Source organism: Necator americanus, chromosome X (assembly GCF_031761385.1).
Source record: "Necator americanus strain Aroian chromosome X, whole genome shotgun sequence".
In the NCBI taxonomy this organism is placed as follows: domain Eukaryota; kingdom Metazoa; phylum Nematoda; class Chromadorea; order Rhabditida; family Ancylostomatidae; genus Necator; species Necator americanus.
In genome coordinates this window covers 1,721,111-1,742,245 of record NC_087376.1, presented here as the reverse complement: position 1 = coordinate 1,742,245, position 21,135 = coordinate 1,721,111, and the positions used below count along the sequence as shown (strand labels likewise).

General features: G+C 36.4%; 2 protein-coding genes across 3 annotated transcripts; one reads left to right on the top strand and one right to left on the bottom strand.

The window, feature by feature from the left end:
- Nucleotides 1-2,917: 2,917 nt before the first annotated feature.
- RB195_021228 (uncharacterized protein) lies at nt 2,918-14,697 on the top strand (the record flags this gene model as incomplete). 2 transcript variants are annotated; one of them, XM_064207853.1, is made up of 32 exons in its annotated part: nt 2,918-2,992; nt 3,059-3,154; nt 4,300-4,572; nt 4,634-4,712; nt 4,794-4,856; nt 4,914-5,058; nt 5,369-5,465; nt 5,557-5,717; nt 5,889-5,976; nt 6,045-6,143; nt 6,197-6,328; nt 6,503-6,649; nt 6,741-6,865; nt 6,941-7,007; nt 7,066-7,140; nt 7,259-7,320; nt 7,799-7,921; nt 9,579-9,657; nt 10,497-10,576; nt 11,378-11,462; nt 11,678-11,765; nt 11,876-11,966; nt 12,026-12,136; nt 12,255-12,335; nt 12,393-12,539; nt 12,603-12,947; nt 13,004-13,239; nt 13,319-13,404; nt 13,473-13,894; nt 14,000-14,070; nt 14,446-14,596; nt 14,652-14,697. In XM_064207853.1, 32 exons carry the CDS (start codon nt 2,918-2,920, stop codon nt 14,695-14,697), a joined length of 4,026 nt encoding a protein of 1,341 aa, XP_064063734.1. The 2 variants fall into 2 exon arrangements, with proteins under 2 accessions (XP_064063734.1, XP_064063735.1); XM_064207854.1 differs by having other exon boundaries at nt 2,930-2,992.
- Nucleotides 14,698-16,069: 1,372 nt separating this feature from the next.
- RB195_021227 (uncharacterized protein) lies at nt 16,070-18,373 on the bottom strand (the record flags this gene model as incomplete). Its single annotated transcript, XM_064207852.1, has 3 exons — nt 16,070-16,117; nt 16,348-16,435; nt 18,228-18,373. 3 exons carry the CDS (start codon nt 18,371-18,373, stop codon nt 16,070-16,072), a joined length of 282 nt encoding a protein of 93 aa, XP_064063733.1.
- Between the last annotated feature and the right edge of the window lie 2,762 nt (nt 18,374-21,135).

Here is a 21,135-nt window from a genome sequence, read left to right as displayed (position 1 = left end):
TTGGAAAAACTGCCAAAATTTATCTTTAACAGTATAATTCTTTCAAATAAAAGAAGAAAGAACTCACCTACCGAGGGAAATTCGACCTCACATTATGCGATGGCTACAAATCCATAGAAATTTGCTGAGTGAGTGTTTTGCATTGAAGCAGTGAATGATCGGACAGTGCTTACTCATCGCTTCCATAGTTCACAGTTACTCACCTTTTCCAGAAATTCCTCCTCAAAGTATTTATGATACGCAACGCATCCGTCATGATTTGAGTGTATGATATCTGGAAAATCCTGAAAGTAAAAAGGTTTCAATAAGAGAGTACATAATAATAATATAATATCAATAAGAGAGTAAGAGTACATAATATGATAAGGCATACATATCTGTATGCTTTCAACCGAATGTCCTAGGATTAACTTACTGGATAGGTGAATTGATATCTAATAAGGATGCATCCAGAGGAAAAAAGATCGCAGACACAATGCATGGAATTCAATCGAAAAGATGATTCAACTGATCACATCCATGAAAAAAAGACCGCCCTAAGGCCGAGCAAGTAGAAATCACGTTTTTCTTTTCCTATGGGTGGTGGCAATATGTTGATCTCAACGTCAATTTTGATCTACCCTCGTTGAATGCCTCCAATGAGGAAAAAACTAACGTTATCACTCTGGCATTTCCAGAAAAAAAAAATAGATATTTGGTGATCCTACTTATAATCCACGTATCTTCGCAAAATCTATATAAAACTTAGGAGAATGTCTGTTGATCTCTGTTCCTTCTTGTTTCTACTCTATAGCACAACTATGGATGTTTCCAGAAAAAACAAGTTAATTAATTTAATTTTTATTATTTATTTATTATTACTGATCTAATTAATTAGTACATATACGTGCACATACACATACAACATGAAAACTTTATTAAGGTAAAATTACAAAATAAACAAATTAAAAAGAAAAAGGACAGTTCTCAAGTCGAATTTTAGATTTCTTGGAGTTGAAAGTTGTTCGGGAAATAAACCTACTCTACATGAATATTCTCTATTTTTCTCTATTTCAAGATTACAATTAAAATTTAAGAAAAAAACGCATGGGGAAGAAAAAGGTGGAATAATCTGGTACATCAACATATAAAGAAATGGAACGCTGTTCAAGCGTTCTCACTGAGGGTGGTCTTGAAATTTGACCTACCATGATCTGAGCCACTCAATGTGTGGGCTACGTACTTTCCCTCCCATGAACCTCACTACGCTATTCAATATTTGTGGATATTTCTGATAATAACTCAAAAAGTCAATATTTTTCTTCAGGAAGAGACTTTTTTAAAAATTTCCTTAACCTTTTCATTGAAATTATTCATTGAAAATTTTTTTGAGATCTCAAAACTCTAATTTTTGCAGTTATATCGGATTGTATGGATTGTTTTCGGAAAATGAGCCATTTCTGCCTATATTAGGAATTTTCGCACAGTTCATATAAATAAATTTTGGGAACATGTAGTGTTTATTATTCATTGAAACGGATTTGTAATGTTTTACTGATCTGTGGATGACTTTTTCCAATGCATAAATCCATAACTTCCCATCAATCTAAACTACTTGTTACGCGCATAGTTTTCAGATAATTTTAAAATATTTGATATTTTAGCGCTAGGTCCGTGAAGAAATACGGTAGCGTTTTCTTTTGTTTCTCGTGGCTACATTGTGAAAATTCGATAAAATCAGCTAATTCCGTGCGAATAATTGACAACGACCGTTCAACGTACAATTGAGAGGTGCAGCAGTTAGGACGTGTTCTCAAGCATCAGCATCCGTTCGCGTTCGCTTCAGTCAGAGTGCAGGATAACGAGAGCTGGATGCAGGGAGTTTGCGTGCGTCGAACGCAGACGTGCAGAATGACGCCGCGTGCGTGAGTTTTTGCGAAATGTCGCTAGTAAGTTGCGATCACTACGAACCTCTCAATTGTTTGGATATTATTTTTATTAACTTCAAAAAATTTCAAACATCTCAAATGAGTATGAGTAGAAGTGAGGAAATCAATAACTAGCCAAGTAACCGAGAAAAAATAACACCTCATTCATTCCCATCAATTCCATAATTTTCACTCTAAACACGATAACTTCCTTCTATTGATCTCGTTTCTACCAGAAGAAAAAAAAACACTCGAAGTTTTCTTTTTTAAATGAATCATCTTTTTTTTCCCGATCAATATTACCACTTACTACTATTACTACGTACTTCATGAATCTATAAATCCTTCCAAAACTATGAATGTATATTTCCATTTTTGAAACTTGTATTTTATTTTTAAATGATGAAAAGAAGAGGTTATATGAAGTATTTTATTGATTACCTTCGCCAGAATTCGATTATCTCTCTATTTTCTTCTCATTTATTTCCTTCTCGCTCATCTATTTTCTTTAAAATGGTTCTATTTCTATTTCTGTCATCTCGCTTTTCTTAGTAGCTCCCTTCCACTTAGTTTTTTCCTCTCATTTCCGTCAATTATTAAATAATGTGATATTTTCTTTACTTCCTTGGTTTGAAAGGTTTTCGCCGTTGAATTCCGCTTATTTTTATCAAAAAGTTTAATTTTTGCCGAACTCGAAGGCTAATAATGCATTACATTGCTTTCGACACTAAAAAAAAATTATTTTCTTTTGTAAAAGAAATTCTTTTGTGGACATCCTAGCGTCAATTCTTCAATTTTCTCCAAGATTTTTGCTTACTGACGAGAATTTTCGATCTACCCATGGCCTCACGTGTGATCCCTTACCATCCGAGATAATTTCGTGTTTGATAGCTTAAATTTTCTTTCAATCAAATAGTCTTTGGTAATCCAGATTTATTCCAGAAATTTTGTGTCGCTTATGTTATGAATCCTGCTCGTTAATTATTTTGGATTTGTACATGTTTTAAAAAATGAGTGCATCGATGGGTGGGCCCTCGAGTGGTACTCAAACCACTGCACAAGTTAACACCACCGAAGCAGTGAATGTAGGTTTTACGGATGATTCATCGTCAGGAGAATTCCATAGCCTTCTGAATACGTACATATTCCAGAAAACGAGCACATCTCCTCGACCATCTGCCACAGTCCTTCCACCACCTGCTACAACCGAAGTGGAAGAAAAACCAGAAGTCGATGATGGGATGAGAGTTAGTGATGCTTTTATTTTTTTTATTACATTAGAAAAAAACTTATGTTTGACTATGTTTTAATTCAATTTTGCTATTTTTATCCACTACTAACATTCAAAAATTCGGATATTTTCAAGTAATTGGTCGTTACAGAGATAAATAATACAGTTTCTCGTAGCAAATTTGAAGAGAGTAATTTTTTTTGTGTCGAATTACGTCAGTGTAATAATCCTGCAACTATTACACTGTATGGATTTCTTACCCAGGATTTTTTTTACCCCGATCACTCATGGTCAATCGTAGTTTACAATACCAATCTTTTAAGTTTAAAGTTTTTTCTTTTTCTTTTATTATTATTTACCGGTTTTTTAAACGTGATTCTACGTCATCATTCCCTCATTTTTCTATTTTTCCCACTGAATGAGCTTTAGATTCCACGGACCACCCAAATTGTAACCATTAGTGCTCGAAATTACATCCTGATTCAGGGATTTTATTTCTTTTTAAGGATATTGTTCACGTTTTGATTCTATATTGGAAAACATCATGATTACGGATTGGTTTCCAGTGACCTCCATCGTCGAATCACCTACGGAGGTCACTGGAGAGCCATCAATAATCTGTGTGTTCTCTGATATGGAATCAATACACCAAATACAATCAATATAATCCTATTTTGTTGGCAAAACTTCGGTTTATAGTTAAATACAACCACTTGAATATATTTTTATATCGATGTCTTTATTTTGAAGAAGATATCAAAGGTTCTTTTCAAATTAAAAAAAAAACTCCGGGCGCTCATTTTTGACCCAAAGATTTTACTGTAAAAGGGTAACTAGAACAACAAATGTATCTTAATCCTATTTATGTGGTCCCATTATGAATTTCTTTTGTAAATAAATAAATTAATAATAATCTTTTTTTTAGTTCACCAGAAATAACTTTCTAGTACTAAGCCTTAAAATTGTATGACTGAGAATGTTGTTGGAAGACAACCAAACACTTCCTTGGAGACTTCGTTTTTTTCTGAAATCCAGGACAAAATCAACATTAATATGTTCATATTCTTTCCGGGATCTTATTGAACTAAAGAAAACACTTTAGGAGACATGAGACTCGGGAATGTAGATGGTATTTTTACGGATCTGATCCAGTTTGTTTAGCTTGGCGAAGAAGCCCGCGACTACTATCCGCCGGTGAAAGTTGAAGCAAATGGAAATGCTCACAAATCGGCTTCGGATCGACCGGAAACCGATAGAACATCGACGGTGGCCACCTGCGGTACTGCCGAAGATGACAGTACTACAGCTATACCTAGTGTGGATAGCACAGTAGAAGAGCAGGATGTAGACGTGGGTGTGGACGACGGTGATGGTAGCGATGCTCAACAGCCGGGACCAGCTGGAATTATCCGAAAAGCTTCAGCTGCTCCACAAGTAACTTACTTTACCAGTTACGATTACTATTACTGTATTCAGCGTAATCGCTCAGTTACAGATTGACGCCGAACAATTGCGATGTGATCCGGACTTTGCTGTCATCTGCAGTTTTATCAACAAATTCTTCACTCTCATGAGTTCGTTTACATTTATTCTCAAGGTTTTCACTCACAAATTGTAAAGAAAAGAAAAAAAATCAGATTTCTTTTATCTCTTAGGAATGGAACCGGTCAGTTTTCCACAACTAGAAAATATGTTCACTACATTAGAGGACGGCAGAGGTATTGAGTTAATATCCTTTACGGTTTAGTCCTTAAATTCAAAAATTATAATTTAAGTGTCTAAAGAATTGGTTGACCTTCATCTGAAGCTGCTACGTCGTTCTATTGTGAAGACCGTCAGTAATGACAGTTTTGAAAAGTGCCTACTTAAGTACCTCGGCAGTACTGGTTTACTAGCATCGGAAAAACGACAACTGGAGACGTAAGTCCCTACTATTTTTAAAAATTTTACCTTCCTCACTTTCCTCTCTTGTTATTTGTTGACATAAATATGAATTGGAATCATAAGCTAATGTCCGTAAACGTGGAAATCGCTTTGATCCTCAGAATTGATCCGCTTATTAAGCTCATTCCCAGCCAGAATTTCTTCAAAACCTTTCAACTGACTTGTTCAGTCTTAAAGTTTGTGGATAATGTGAATTCAAATTAAGTGATCAACTGATAAAGTGGTGTCGAAGGACCTCAATATGTTCTTTTCAATTTTTAATTACATCAACAAACAAACATTTCAGATATGGATACGTCCATATGTCTATATCCAGCAAGTTGAAGATCCTGAGAACATTGTGCGAGTTACAATTAGAGCATAATTTGAGGTTAAGAGAAAGTGTGAGTTTTTATTTTGACAATTTTTTAATTCATTTTTAATGAATCCACGTTGTTTTGAGGAAATTTTCAAAATGTATCGATCAATTTCCAGATACCAACTGCGTTAAGAGCGATGGATATGAGACATATGGTAACGGGAGTGGATAAGGATGGTCTTGCTTACTATTTCCAGATCGATTCAAAATTTGGCCTACGCTTATACACAACGGAACAAGATGATGAAAGTGGTTATTCATGGACCTTAGTGGCACGGTGAGTGTGAGATTCCTAGTCGATTTCTCCAAAGGAAATTCGAGAACTCTGGATAGGTTTATTCCTCTGTTTTATCCTTCAAAATCGCATTAAAGTGGACTTTTCAGCTTTGATTTATTAGGTCTTTACTTAAAAAAAACTGATAAGCTCAATCAATGAAGTTTCTTCCAGTGACATGACGGATCTCGAGAGTCTCATCGCAAAGTTAAAGGCCGAAGATTTGGGTTACGTAAAGAATCCAAACGATAAACGCGACTTTGTATGTTCACTGATACCCAGAAAGTCGTCCCTGTATACCGTAATACTTTGAATTTTACTTCGTTCCAGAATAAACCTGGTGAAGGTGATGCTGATCACACATTGACAAACATGGTAACAAAGAAAGGCACGTTTGTCGACATGTTCCTTGACGAAGCAGCAATAAAGGTGAGAATGGGAGGAATCCATCGTTTCTCTAGGATTTGAGGGTTTATTTCCAGCGAATGAGAGAGACGATGGTGAAAGAGAAGGAAGAACGACGAAATAGACGAAATGCTAGGATTGAGAATCCTCAAGAGACACAGGAGGAAGCTGTCCACGAGGAAGAAGAAAAACAAGAAGAGGTCGAAGAGGTGAGATCGTGCAGAATGAAGTGCTAATGTATTTGTACACGTTAATTGTCCCATACTTTCCGCATTGTCTATTTTGTTTGGGTCCCCAAAAGAAATCATGACACTCTTACTGTATTTTGTGGGAATTGATTGATTTCGCCACCTGTTCGCCACTATTTGACTTGTATTTTGAAGGGTGATCGTCGAATTTTACCCCGTAGAAGTGCATCTCAAAAGGCTCAGACCAATATCCGAAAGTACATTACTCCGAGGAAGACGCATGAGAAAAAACCGAACGTTTCCGAAGTGAATGAGGACATAAAAGAAGAGGTTGTGAAGAGGGTGAGTTCTGTAGTTCTTTTTCTATGGGAATTCTAACGTGGGGGCCGTAATTTGTATGGAAATTGTTCCCATCCGAAGGGTTTCGTTTCAGGACTCGTCGACACCAGCCGTTTCCGACGAATCGGACGGATCTGCAGGCACATCTGATGGAGAATGTGATGGATCTGCAAGCAGTGATGACGAATTCAAGCCAAAAACCCCTAGAAAATCTACAGGGTAATTTTTATTAGTGTCATTGTTAGTCTTTTTATTGTTGTTAGTATTTTTGTTATGTTTATGGAAGATTTTCAGGAAGCGCCGAGGTAGAAAGAGGAAGATCGTTGATGATATGGAAGATGAGGATGATTCAGGCGAAGAGGTCAGTTGTTTATTTTTTAATCTTTAAGAGACATCTGATTTGTCATTCATAGTTTCAGGAAGAAGAGGTTCGTCGAAGAGCTGAAGGTGATTTTTCATGTGGTGCTTGCAAACGTAGCGACAATGAAGAAATAGTGGGTTCTGGATTATTTTTTGCTTTTTTCGGTTGTTTTTTTTCACTCGATCATTTTGCTGTTTTTAATTTTAACTTGGTTTTTTTTTTGAAAATTCGAATATTTCCTTGAGATTTAGTTGCTGTTATGCGACAATTGTGATGATGCATGGCACACGACGTGTTTAAAACCACCTTTATGGTTAGTTCTTCCTGTTTTTCTTCGTTCCCTTTAAAATTTTTCTGTGGTCCCATTATTTCCCGCATTTCTGTCCGTTTTCTTTCAATAAAATAGGAATTAGGAACTTCTAATTTTGTTTCATTTGCTTTATCCTCTGTTTACACACTGGTACATCTATTTGTCGAATATTTGTTGACAATTTCTGGATATACAGGAAACTTCCGTATTTAGGCGAATCAAACCTAGTTCTTTTTTTTTGCTTGGAGTGAATGAAGGGATTTTTTGCCAAGAAATTAATATGAGATAGAGATCAAGTGAGATTATTAGGGGACTCAAAGTCCAGTTTAAAAATCCAGCACAACAGAGTCGTGATCCGAGAATTTTTCTGAGCCGTGCAATAATGACCGAATGTATAAGGGATTTGTCGCGGTTTTCCAAGAACTTTTTTTCGTTCTCCACTTTTTTTCTATTCTTTCCCAGAGTAAGCGTTTAATTAAAGGTTCGTTCCTGGTGGAAAGTGGTACTGCCCAAAATGTGAACATGGAATGTTGATCGAATGTCTCACATACGTCCAAGAGATGCTCTTAATTCATCAGAAAAAAGCAGCCGCAGAGGAAAAGAAGTGAGTTCTGTGTTCAGATGATAAGTACAACACGAGAGTTTTCGACATTTTCACACTTAAAAACATTGTGAATGTTACTAGTTTCTGTAAAACTAGTTTCATGAGTAACACTCAACTCAACCTTGACTCTTTCACTGAAGGGCATGAACTTGAGGAATCCTTAGCGATCACGATCAATCTTTAGGACGTTCAGGTGTTCCGTAAACACTCGATTTTCTACTTGAATACGCATCACATTAGTGTGCACGTGTTTTTTGCACGTGTTTGGTCGTATTTTCAATATTCGAATGGTTGATGCTCGATATAGGCATAGTTATTCTATTATAGTTCTTTTAAGTTCTCGTTTGTTTCATGTTTTGGCTTGTTGCCAAGTGCGTTGACGCTAGAGTATCTATTTATGTGTTAGAATAGGAGAAATTGTGTATTATGAATGAAAAGCGATTTTCAATGGGGTATTTGAATTGTGCTCTTTCAAGTACTTCAGATCTGGCCTCCATTTTTCCGCGGCCTCTATTTATTATCCTTTTAGCTTATATTTTATGAGCTGAATAGGAACCTTACCTGTTTCCTGTCGTAGTCCAGTATCGTTGTAGTTGACTGAGATGAGGTTGCACTTGAAACGGCGCAAAAGGATGAGTCATAGTTGTTATTCAGGATGAGTAAGTATTATGCCAGAGTTTTCGTCGCGTTTTCAATGCGAAGGAGTCTTCCAATCGACTTATTCTTCAACTATTCATTTCATTTCATCCAATCTCATTTTCATATGCTTTCATATACTATATTTAGAAGAAAATTAAGCGTTTCCACATGTTAACGGACACGAAATGCAATGCATGTGACTCGTAAAGTGCAAGCCACTATTGACGACTGCTAGCTGTTTCCACGATTCCCGCTTGGTCGTCGTCCAAGCTGCCGTGAATCCTTGCCCCGTGAAAGTTATCGTTGAAGGTCATTCTCCATGAACGAGAAATCACGCGATTGCACTGTGTTTAATTAAACACACACCGACCGTATTAGGTCTCTTGGCGCTGCGCCTATTCCCGTGTTTTGGCCTGTTGCCAAGTGCTCTGCGTCCCTCCACCCTCTCATCTATGTGCGATACGTCGTCGATTGCGCGCCGGCCGCTATTGTAAGCAATACACAAAAAAAAAATACATTTTGCTAGACTACGAATCGACTGTTCTCTTTGTTACAAAGAGTTGTTTATAGTATTCTGGCTACACGATCACAGACAAAAGTACGATCCTCATTTTCCTCACGAATAGCTCTTTGTTCACATGTTTTCCTCTTCCTGCACAGTTGAACCTCTACGATGGACGTATCCTTGTCATACCTTCTTACCTACAATATCGTAGGAATTCCAGATAACAATCATGGACAAGAATTATTTACATGGTTTTGATGGTGTATCGATTGTTGATGATTCGAAACCTACTGCAGAAATGGGTTTAAGCAAAGAATATGATCGTGGAAGTGGTGTTATGAAGAAAATACCAACAAAATCTGCTTCTAGTTTAACACTTGAGTAAGTGGTGCACGATAATTTTCGTGCCGAAATAAATGTGTTAAAAATGAAAGAAATTAATAGAATCTATTAGGATGAGAACGTTCCCTTTTTTACTTATGAATCAACGATTTTTTTACGATGTTTTTGCAGAAGGAAAGCGGCAGCAGACAGATTCCGACGGGAAATGGAGTACATTGGTGTCTCATTGAACAACATCATTCCAACCACAGTAAGCTTGAATCCTCTTTTTTTTTTGTTCCCATAAATTCCTTTCTATTTTTACTTTATTGCCTCACACATATGCTGATTTCTTTTCCTGTTTTCCAACGCGTATGCACCTCTTTCTACTTTTTCTTGCCAATTTTTTCAAAAGAAAAAATCCTTGAATCTTGTCCTTCGGTATTATTTAACTACAATTATTATTACTGTATCTTTTACTATCTATTCTATGCCTGAAAGAAACTATTCGAGTGCAATTATTCGTCTTTCGCAGAATGTAAATTAGTTCCGTTTAAGCCCGCAGGTGGTTTCTGGATGGTTTTTTTAAACTAATTTTGTGCAATATGGCGTACTAGCATTTTTCAATTCAGCTCGATTAGCCGCAACAAACCGCCAGCTTATTGGTTTTTTCTAAAGAGTATTTTTTTGTAGCGTATTCGATATTTTTCCTCGTATAGACAGTCACTGAACCAAGCATTATGTTGTTTTTTTCGTAATCCTGATAGAATTGGAGAAAAAAGATAATGTGTGTAGCGTTGAAATCTAATCACAACCTATTCAAAATCGTAGAGATTTAAGAACGGATATGCTGCCTTTACAAGGATTTGCGTAGATGGACCGATATATGGAGTCCGTGTCTTTTCCTCTCAATCAATAATTCTGGAATAAGTTTGGAAGGGCTTGACTGATGTTTGCTATTTTCCAATCATCAACTGTGCAGCCAATGGGAGAATATTTTGCCACTACGCTACACCATTCTTGATTGAATTGAATCTTTCCTGTTTTCTTTTTTCTTTCACAAATTGATGAATTGCTTAAAAGTTGTTTAAACTTTGCTTTTTATTTCAGTTAAAACAAAGCGCTGTGGATAGTTCAAGTTCATCTTCAAGTGATGACGGACAACGTCGTAGTAAGAAGAAAGCGGTCAAGTTCGTTTTTTTTTCTCAAATTTTTAAACATATATCTTAGTTATCATTTTATTTACAAGGGGTTAAAACGACAAATTGTCGACTTTTTTCCTCAATTATTCTATTTCCCACTTCCTTATTCTGTTAGCTTTATTTCGAATAATTTTATAGGGCTGATCAATGTGATTCTTTATTCTATTCTCATTTTTTTCTTTCTATTCTTTTTCCTTTCGATTGTTCAAGTTGCGGACGTTAGCAGATTTGTTTTCATCCCGAGCGTTATCAGTCCGTTTGATCGTTTTCCACTAAAATGTACTCGTGACGTATGTCCGTCATTTAATAAGAAGGACCTTCATACGGGAAACGTCATGGTATCCATGAAGTGAAATTTTAGGAATAGATTATCTTCATCTTATTTTTCCCTGAAGTCTTATCTCAAACCCTATAAAGATCAGCGTTAGAGTGTTCTCTGCTATCTCGTTATTACTCTGCGGTAGTTCCGCATGTATGTTCATTGAAAGAAAAAACCTTGTGCATGACACAATAATAATAATAAAGTGGAAACAGCATTCATTCAAGATATTTGGGATATTTTCTACTATCATTTCCTCAATTGAACTCAGTTAGATCACTCTTCTTGCGTCGTCCACTAGAACTCCTGCGGTTCTACCCAACGACCACGTCGTTGGTTATCGCTATGAGTTAAAACGTAAATATTCCTCTGGTCAAAAGCAGAGGTCCATTAAAAGATCCAATCGTCTAGAATTCTAAGAGATGACTTTCTTTTTTTAAAATCATTTAACTTTATAGAGTTCTATTCAGGAGAATTACTCCGAATGTACGTCGATACACGCCAATCCAAGTCCAAACGGTTGCTGAGGGACGGTCAAGGAGATCCGTAAAGAAGGTAAATGTGTGTCTTCTGTGTTTGTTTATTTACATCTTCCTTCTTCTTTGTTTTCAAAAAAAAAAAGAAAAAAAAACTTTGCTCGGAACTCACGATCTCTACTTTTTCCCAACTATGATGATTTAGTTGGTTTATTTCGTTGAAAAAAAATGTGGAAAGATTTGTTTATAGTGAGGGAGATCTGTTTACTTGATTCGAATATCATTTGTACGCAGGTTGACTACAAATTCTCCGAGTTTGATTCCGTGATCAAAGAAGCGTGTAGACTGAACGAATCCCCTCCTCCACCTGATGCAATGAAAGGTTGGGTTTTTGTTGTTTGTTTATTTGTTGTTTTTTTTTCTGAACTTCTTCAAACTCAATTTTTTTTTGTATGTATAATTTCCGTCAGCTTAGTACGCTACCTTTTCCAGAGGTTGCTCGCCCACAAGGAGGTGCAGGTCGAGGGAAGGACATGGCAAATATTATAGAAGCTCAGAAGCAACTAGAAGATGGTACACCAAGGTGATGAAGAATATCCAGAAAATGATTAGAAACTTCTCTATTCAGCATTTTATTTCCAGAGCTTCAACCGGAGCTCCTCCACGTCAAATTCCTAAACATCGTCGAAAATTGAATGATTTGAATGACAACGATGATTCAGATTCAGAATCGGATGAGTATAAGGCAAATGAGTACGTTGTTATGTTTATTGCTCTATTCCATTCTCAACTCTTTAGTTTCATTCTTCCATTTCATCACTTTCATTTCCTTCGTTTTTCATTTCATTTTATTTTTCCTTCTTGTATTCAGATCAGAAGAGGAGGAAGCTGATGAGGATGCGCAGTCCTCATCCGATTATGTACCTTCGGAGACTGAACTCAGACGAGAAAGGTTAGCGAGAGCTGATTAAATGAATTTTTGAAGCATTAAAATTTTTCCCTGTTGTAGATCTGGAGGAGGCGGTGGACGCGGTAGACTTGTTGCAACTCAGAGCGATGAGGATTTCATCGTTTCCGGTTCCGACGATAGTTATGCCGGTCCTAGACGGAAGAAGAAGAAAAAGGTCAAAGAAAAGTCGAAGAAACGATCTCGATGGTATGCAGGCCATTCAGAGTAATAACCATTTTTCTGTAATGATGATTGAAAGCGTTTTTTAAGGCAATCGGAGAGCGATTCCGAGGAAGAAGAGGATGAGGATGAGACATATTCAGATGACTCAGAGGCTAAGAAAAAGAAGAAGAAAACACGTGTAGAGGTGTACAGCGATGAAACTAACGACGAAGATGATGAGGTAGAGCCAGAAGAGGAAGATGAGGACAGCGATGCTCCTCGAACTCGAACTGGCAGACCTCTCCGGAAAGCGGTGGTAAAATCAAAAGCACCAGTTGTGGAGGACAGTGAAGACGAGGATGAAAGTAATGAGAATGAAGATGCGGAAAACGGTGAAACTGAACAGGAAGAGAAAGTTCCGGATGAGAAGAAGGCGAAAAAGAGGAAAATAACGTCAGTTTTTTTTTTTCTGAGTACTTTTTCCTCCACTTGAAATATTTTCTTTCCAGTTCTGATTCTGAGTCGGATGTCTTCGAACCAGATGAGGACGCTGAGAACGACGAAGATGACGATGAAGAGGAAGAAGAGGAGGAGGAAGAGGAGAAAACACCCCTTCGACGAGCACTGCCAATTCCGTGTAGACCTCCAGTCGCATCCGCAACTAACTCCGCGCAGCCTCCCAAGTCAACGACCGAAGCCGAAGACAAGAATGAAGAGTCAGACATGGACAGTGACAATGACCTAGGTAAGATTTTGAGTTCAATTAACTTTTTCCTCCGTCTTATCAATCGATAAGTTGTTTACTTATTAATAATCTTTTTAAGATCTCAAACCGAAGGTTAAGAAGCCACGCCTGGAACCAAACCCTGCGAAAATTCCTGATCCTCCAACCGGAGTCGACCCTCTTGAGGTGTGAAGTCCTACCATTTTCAAATAATGAATTACCATAAGCGATGCGTTATTGTTTAATAATTTCAGAAAAACGGTGTTCCTCCCTCAGAATCAAAACCGAACCCAATCCCCAGTGCTGTTCCTGTTTCGCAATCAAATGCCCCGCCTCCTGCTAAACCATTGGCTCCTCCTACGTCCACTCCGAGTGTCCCGGCTCAAACAACTGAGAGAAAACCTCTAGCTGCGGAGAAGCCGTCGACTCCTTCACAACCTGCAGCTCCTCCTAGAGCTGTTACGGATCTCAAAGAAGAGAAACCACGAGTCGTAGCAGGAACACCGACGTCAACTAATACGACGGTGCAGTATGTGCCTGCTGCGATAGTGCCGGAGGCGAAAATTTTAACGAGTACAGCTACATCTCTATTGGCCCCTTCATCAATAAGATCAGAAGGGGTGCCGACTGATACCACAGCACCATCGTATGCTGCTACCGAAAGGAGTGCGAATATGTAGGTTGTCTCAATTTGTATTAAAATATTGTTTACCTTTGAAAGTGACTTGAAGGGCTGGTGTTTTTCCACTTTTCTAAGATTTTTCAACAATTTTAATCTCAGAGGACTACCCACGCTCGTTCCAAATCCGTACGCGAACGCACCACCACTTCCTCAAATGCCTTATTGTGCTGGTAAGCTATCAGTTGCATTTGCACGGTTTTTTCTTTTTTTTTAAATAATTCATTTATCATCTAATTGAAAGAAATAACAACTCGAGCCAGGAATTAGCTGGATATTTTAGTTATTGGATGAAGGGCGGATTGTATTAGTGAAGTATATTGTTGCGAGAGGAATATATGCAGCTTTCTAATGACCACAAAATTAATCCTAAAAAATTAAAAGTGATCTGAATTTAAGTTATCGTATCAAGTTTTTACATATTACATAATATGTTATAACTTATAGTATTTGTATTACATATTATATAAATATAATGTTTATACAAAAGGATTTTGAAGAAAAATTATATGTTCAACCAGAAAACCTCTGTAGTTTTGATGTTACAGCCCCTCAAGGACCCGTAGCGTACGTATCGAATCCGTACGCACCATATCCTCCCAACGCACCGCCATTCCCTCCCGGACCGCCGGCGATGGGACATCCTCATATCGGCTATATACCTGGAGTTGTACCGAATCCATACGGGCAACAACCGAGGTAAAATTGAGGTGCACATCCTTCTGTACTCATCCCACACGATTTTTTTTTCCAGCATGCCGCCGCCGAAAAGTGGCACTCGCGACCTTCGTTCCTTGTGATGGTCCTTGTATTATAGTAATTTTTTTTTGTGTTACGGTGTATATCGTGGAGCTATGAGCTCATCAAAAGCTTATAGTTATAAATTAATGTTTGAAGAGTGCAGCATTTGTATCATATATCCCTACATCATTTCGTATTTTTTTTTCGAATGTTTTACAATATTTTGTTATGACCTAATTGTTCCTAACTGTGATACGGTTAAAAAGACTGTGTGCATTTGCGTACGATGTAATTGTGACGATGACGGCCGAATTTCTAATCGTCGTTGTTTTTAACGATTTTTTTATAACGTTTTTAGTGATCTATGTTATACTCAGTTGGTATGATTTCAATTGCTTATCATCGATTTATATTATTATAATTATTATTATTCTAGCCAAATGAGCATATGATTTTAAAAACCCTTCACATTTGTGAAATCCGGTGTAAACTGGGTTTAATTTCATTCTTTTTTTTCCGTAGAAGGGATGATACTCAAATTTTGATACTCACATAATTTTTGCTGAGCACCACTGTATGTTCCCAATTAGAAATTCCCCTGTAAGCGGTGCGAACCTTTTTTTTTCTTTTAAACATTCTCTTAATTTAATCCCATCAGTCTTTAACAGTTGATTTCTTCGTTTTGTTGTTCATGTTCATGTGGGAAATTATAGATTGCCCAAATGAAAAATTGATGGTAGTTTGATTTACAGCATGTTTTTTTTTTGAATGCTGAGATTGAATACTGAGAGAAAGAGCTTTTCAAAATTCCAAAGTTTCAATAAGAGTTGCCTGTGGAAACGTTTCGAACAATGAGCAGCCTCGGTCTTTATGGATCTGCAATTGGACAGGATTATTAGCAGGAGCGGATAATGCCATTGAAATATTCGCTTACTATTACTAAGAACAACAGAGAAATGGTAAAGTCAGCAGAAACTCCTGGAAGTAGCTGAAAGATCCAGTAAAAGCTGCTACTACCAAACTACACAAGGATTGATCCATACGAGAAGAAAGTCGGATACTTCTACATAAGCACTACTATCGCCTACAGTACTTAATTATTTATCACACTCAATGGGATGCCAAAAGGATAAATATATTTAAGTAAACAACAGAAAATCCAGCATCGAGAATAGAATAGAATGAGCAGGAATTAGTCACGTGAACGGTTCCGGCACATGCACGATTTAGTAATCAAAAATATTAACTCAAAACAGTGGGTATTAAAACCTGAGGAGATGTGAAAATGTAGGTAGGCTGTAAAAACAAAGAAGTAAAAGCATGAGCTATAAAATCTATTGAAAAAAAAAACTATAAAATTATGAGGAAATCATTGGCAACTCAGTTTGAAACGACGAAGAATAAGCATAGTGTTGTGTTCAAAAGCAAAGATCACGATGGTAAATCCATAGGACAAGTGACTACAGTAACCCGGCCAACCTAAAAGTCCATGCGTCTTGTTCGGATAAAATTATGACATTAAGGTATTTAATACCTCATATATTTGTGCCATAACAAAACGAAGATGGCGAAATTTTTCATGAAAAGGAATTCTGTGGAGAGAATTTCAAAAATTAGATGTAAAGTCACTTTGAGATGAATTTAGGGAACGCATATGTAGATGTGTGGATGTCTTGTATAATTTACAGGATTTGAAAACGTCGACCTACCGAAACTTCGTTAAATGTTAATTTTCGACACTCTGCACCAGTTAATTCCCCATAGCTCCTTTGAAGAAGTACTACAGTAAATTTCAAACTAAAACTATGATGGGACGACGACAACAGCAACAACAACAACAACAACAACAACGATAATAATAATAATAACAATAATGATTACAAGAGAAAATTAGAACAGCTATGAGTTGGTGAAGAACTTAGAAAAGAGGACAACAGAGAATGGTTGGCAGGATCAGGGATGCCTAGTGGCGAGGATCGATCCGTAGATCGAAATTGTTCGAAGAAATGTGTTTAGAAAACATTAAGCTCACGATAAACACTTTTAGATATAGGCTAATCCACAATAACTAAATTAAACTTTTCAAATGAAAAGTTACTGTAAGCGAATATTTTAATTTTATTATAACGAACTTTGAACTGAGTGCTTATGAAATCTTTGGACGGGTAGGAGCTCAAAAGGGCCAATAATGATTTGATCTACTTTATATCTTGCTAGCTTAATCATTTTTGTCAGTTCTCAAACTAACCTCAAGAGAAAGAGTGCAACCAAACTTCTATTAGACCAGTAGAGTTATCTTTTATTTTATTTCTTTATCTTTTATTTTATTTCAATCTCTTTTTTTAAATTTGAGAAAAAAAATAGGTTGACGATTAATTGTGGAGTTCATTCTTCATGAATCGCACTAAAAAAGTTTCATATGAAAGTGTGAGGTTCTTTTTTTCCTGGAAAACGAGTACAAGCAAGGATTCAGTGAAAATATCAGTAAACCTATAAAAAAAACGCGAAGCGGTGTAGCGCAATCGGTAAGAGGTTGCGATGTAGCCGGAGCGACTGAGGTTCGATTCCGCCGTAGTGCTCACCAAGCTTTTCATCCCTCAGGGGTCCATAAATTGGTACTAGGCTCCTCTTCGAGGATAAAAACACTGACATGACACATCGGCTAGCCTCCGCAGGGCATTGTATAGGCCAGGTTATACGTTCGCGAACCTCGGAAGATTCTGGATTGAAGTGAACGTGGTGGCGCATCCCTGTGCGGATTGATTAGTGCAAGACATTTTATCCTTGTCCTTCATTGTAAGTGTTATCAAATGTCTTCATTATTGATTTTTGATGACAGGAATCTGACTCGGATGAAGGAATTTCTGGCTTGAATTTCGAATTTTTGAAAAAATCAAAATTCAATTCTTGGATTCTACCGTGATGACGGCGATGAGTTTTTTCTTCACAGTAACTGATTTCAGGATAGAAAAGTGTTTTGTAGAGCGTTCATTAATATTTTTTAAGGGACGTCATCATTCTAAAGTGTCTATTTCTGTCAGAGCGTTTGTTTAGAGTTTGCCATAATCGGCTCAACATATTCGGTTTCATCGGCGACAATATCGAATTAAATGTGGAAGTTCGTGGAATCAACATCATCGTTGACGTGATTCAAGCCGCAAATGTCTCATCTCATTTGTGATCATCTCAGATCATCCTAATTTTTCATCCTGATAAAATTATCTGTCAGATGTTATCAAATATATATATACAAATCCATATTCTATTATGACATAAAAACTTCTATTTTGAGGATAGCATTGGAATTCCAAACTGATGTTAGTTGGTAGATAAGGATGGTGATTATAGATAACTCCAGAAGTTTACTTAGGAAGACCGATGATTCTTCATCAATTTTTTTTAAATATAAGAATAAGAATATAATATAAGAGTTCGGAAATTAGGGGAAGTCTATAGAGAGCATTCAGAAGAATTCAGTCGAAATAAAAATCAGGAGCACTAGTAATAATAATAACAATAATAATAATAATAATAATAATAATAATAATAATAATAATAATAATAATAACAGTAGCAATAATAATAAAACACTAATAACAATAATAATAGTAATAATAATAATAATAATAATAATAATAATAATGATAGTAATAATAATAATAATAATAATAATAATAATAATAATAATAATAATAATAATAATAATAATAATAAATGAAAGTGATCAATGGTCATGGTCTACTACAACGAATAGAAGTGCAGTCTTTTTTTTTCAGATCTGTAGGGAAATTAAAAAAAAAAAGAAAAATTATAGGGTAAAGAAAAAAAAAGTTCGCCTCCGTGATTTTGCTGCCAATCTGTAGTGAAATCTCATGAATGTAGGACTTTTTGTAGAATTTTCCGATCTTCAAGTAGTCCCATCCATACTCAGGAAGAATCTATAACTGTTCTGGACTTTTATTTCCTTAAGATTCTCAGAGATTTATGAGGTTAGTGCCGTTGAACTCTTGTAACATTGGTTTTTCGGATGTACACGTTTTTTTTTTTCTGGAGGAGTTACAAATTGCCCTTTTTGCACGTATACAGGTCAAAGATGTACTGTGATAGAAGAAAATTTGAATTGTCAATGTATGATGAGATGTTTGAGTGACATTTGCCCAGGGTGGTTGTCATCTGTCAGGATGGTTATGTGGTAATATGATCGAAGCTTCAGCTCTAAGCTGATTAGTGAAGGTTGTAATATTCAGCTCGTTCAACTCGACACATGTTATACACACGAGTGACAGCCTCACTTGTTCACTCAATCACCACATTCATACGGTAATTCAGAACCGTAGGATTTCATCTGTAATTTCGTTAGGTCCATAATTTTTACAGTATGCTAACAATAATCGAATAGGTCCCTGCATAGGACTGAGACAAAGGCTATACTATTTTTTTTTGCTCTGTATCCACTGTCTTTCACCAAATCCACTATATAAGAAGAGAAAGAAATTCCCTCAGATTATTCTTTTCGATCCTCATAAAATTTTTTCCCCTTTAAAAAAATTTTTTTTTCTGTTACAAAATGGGACCCTTCTACGTTTTTTTTTATCGATCAAAAAAGTACCGAAGGATTTTCTCAGTTGTCGTGAAAAATGTGACTTTTTTGAGTGTTTCCAATTTTTAATTTTTTGTTTCAAAGAAAAGAGAAACCACTTCACTGTTTAGAATCTTACTTCTTAAAAATTTCACTAGTCATATGATCCAGGAAGTGCTACATGTTGAATTTCTTACAAATTCCCTATTATATTTCGTTTAGCACAGTTTAAACTTAAAAATAAGTGGAACATGCTGTTTAACATGTCCTGACTTGTGTTATTCCGAAGTTTTGGGATGTTTTCAGCCATTCCCTCAGCTTTTCAGTTATCTACTCTCTCATTGTCCACGAATAAAACTATTAAAGGTCCTGCTATTAAAAATGTTACAAATATTTGATTCTTATAATCAAACTATGTCTGGAATACTCCATATTCAGGATCTTAAAGAGCTTTCGATCAGGGTTGACGTTAAAGTCCGCAGGTCGTGATTTTCAATGGAGAGGTGGGAATGGTTTCCTAATTAAAATCCTGGGCCCTAGTTCCCCATTCATTGCTACCGTAACTCAGAGTTGAAGAAAGAAGAGGATGAAAAGTGAAACCTTTCCTAGATCCTAGAGCCTGAGATGTCTATGAATGGTTTCAGATCGTTGAACGGCTCTACAAAATTGTCCTTGAATAAAGAGAGAAATTGAAAAGATCCTTGGAAAATCCACTCAAAAATCAAAGTTATTCCCTGGAATTTTCGTCTGGTTTCAACATTATGCATCTCATTTCTAAAATTTCAAGTTTAATTTTACAAAATCCTGGACACTAACGTGAAATTAAGTAACTTTTCAACGAACTCCGGTATCATCTCAGTTACCAACCCATCACTCATCTGTTTGTCCGCTAATTTGCAAAATTTTGAGTTCCTACATAACAGTATTACCTCATATCACAATGCAAAATATGTTAACAACTAACTTACAGTTTAAAGGTGTTACTGTAACCTTCAATTGTTGAAATACGTATATTTTGTAACCTCCACACAACTGTTCAGCCCTCAAACGGGAGCTATTGATGTAGTTTGAGGTAAGTTAAGTGATTTATCCGAGTTTATCAGGTGTATTCCTAGAGAAAAGAACCATCCTCATAGATTTCAGGAGGTCTTATTTTATTAGATACATATTTCGAGAAAACATTTCTGAAAGTTCTCCAAATATTGACATTAAATTGTGATATTAGACGCTACTAAAATGTCAGTTATTCGAGTTTTCGAAGTTTTCATCAAGTTTTCGATGATTTCCTGACGTCGACATTTGCTAAATCAAAAGGGTGGGGGGGGGGGGGGAACGGCAACCTTAGCATCGTTGATTTTAATTAGACAGTTTCTAGAATGATTCATTCGAAAACAATCATCGCCATTAAAGCACTGACTAATGGACACATTTTGGGGCACCGTTCCGCAGTACTGCAGTTTTGTTTACGGTTGCACATTTCATTATAATGGCGTATTTTGTTTTATTTTCTATAAAATCACACTTTTCCGGGAAGAACAACATTTGCATTATGAGAAAAACAAGTTAGTATCTCTACATCCTTTTAATATTCCCCGCAATCCTACAGTAAATCTATACAAAAATTTTTAATGATTACTCATTTCAGTAGTCGATTATTACAAAACACTCACAACAATCTTTGACGACGTTTTCTGCTTTTGTTTTCCTTGTGCTATCCGTCGCAAGATCTTGAAATTATTTCCTATACGCGTGATATTACGCACTGTACGATCTTTCCTCACCATTTTACCCTTATCGCTTTAAAAATTCCACAATCTATTCATTGGTTACGGTCTATCAACTGTACACAATTTTCTATATAGCTGCACGTGATTACAGTAATTTGATTTTTGATCCATCTCAGTGAGTTTATGTTCAT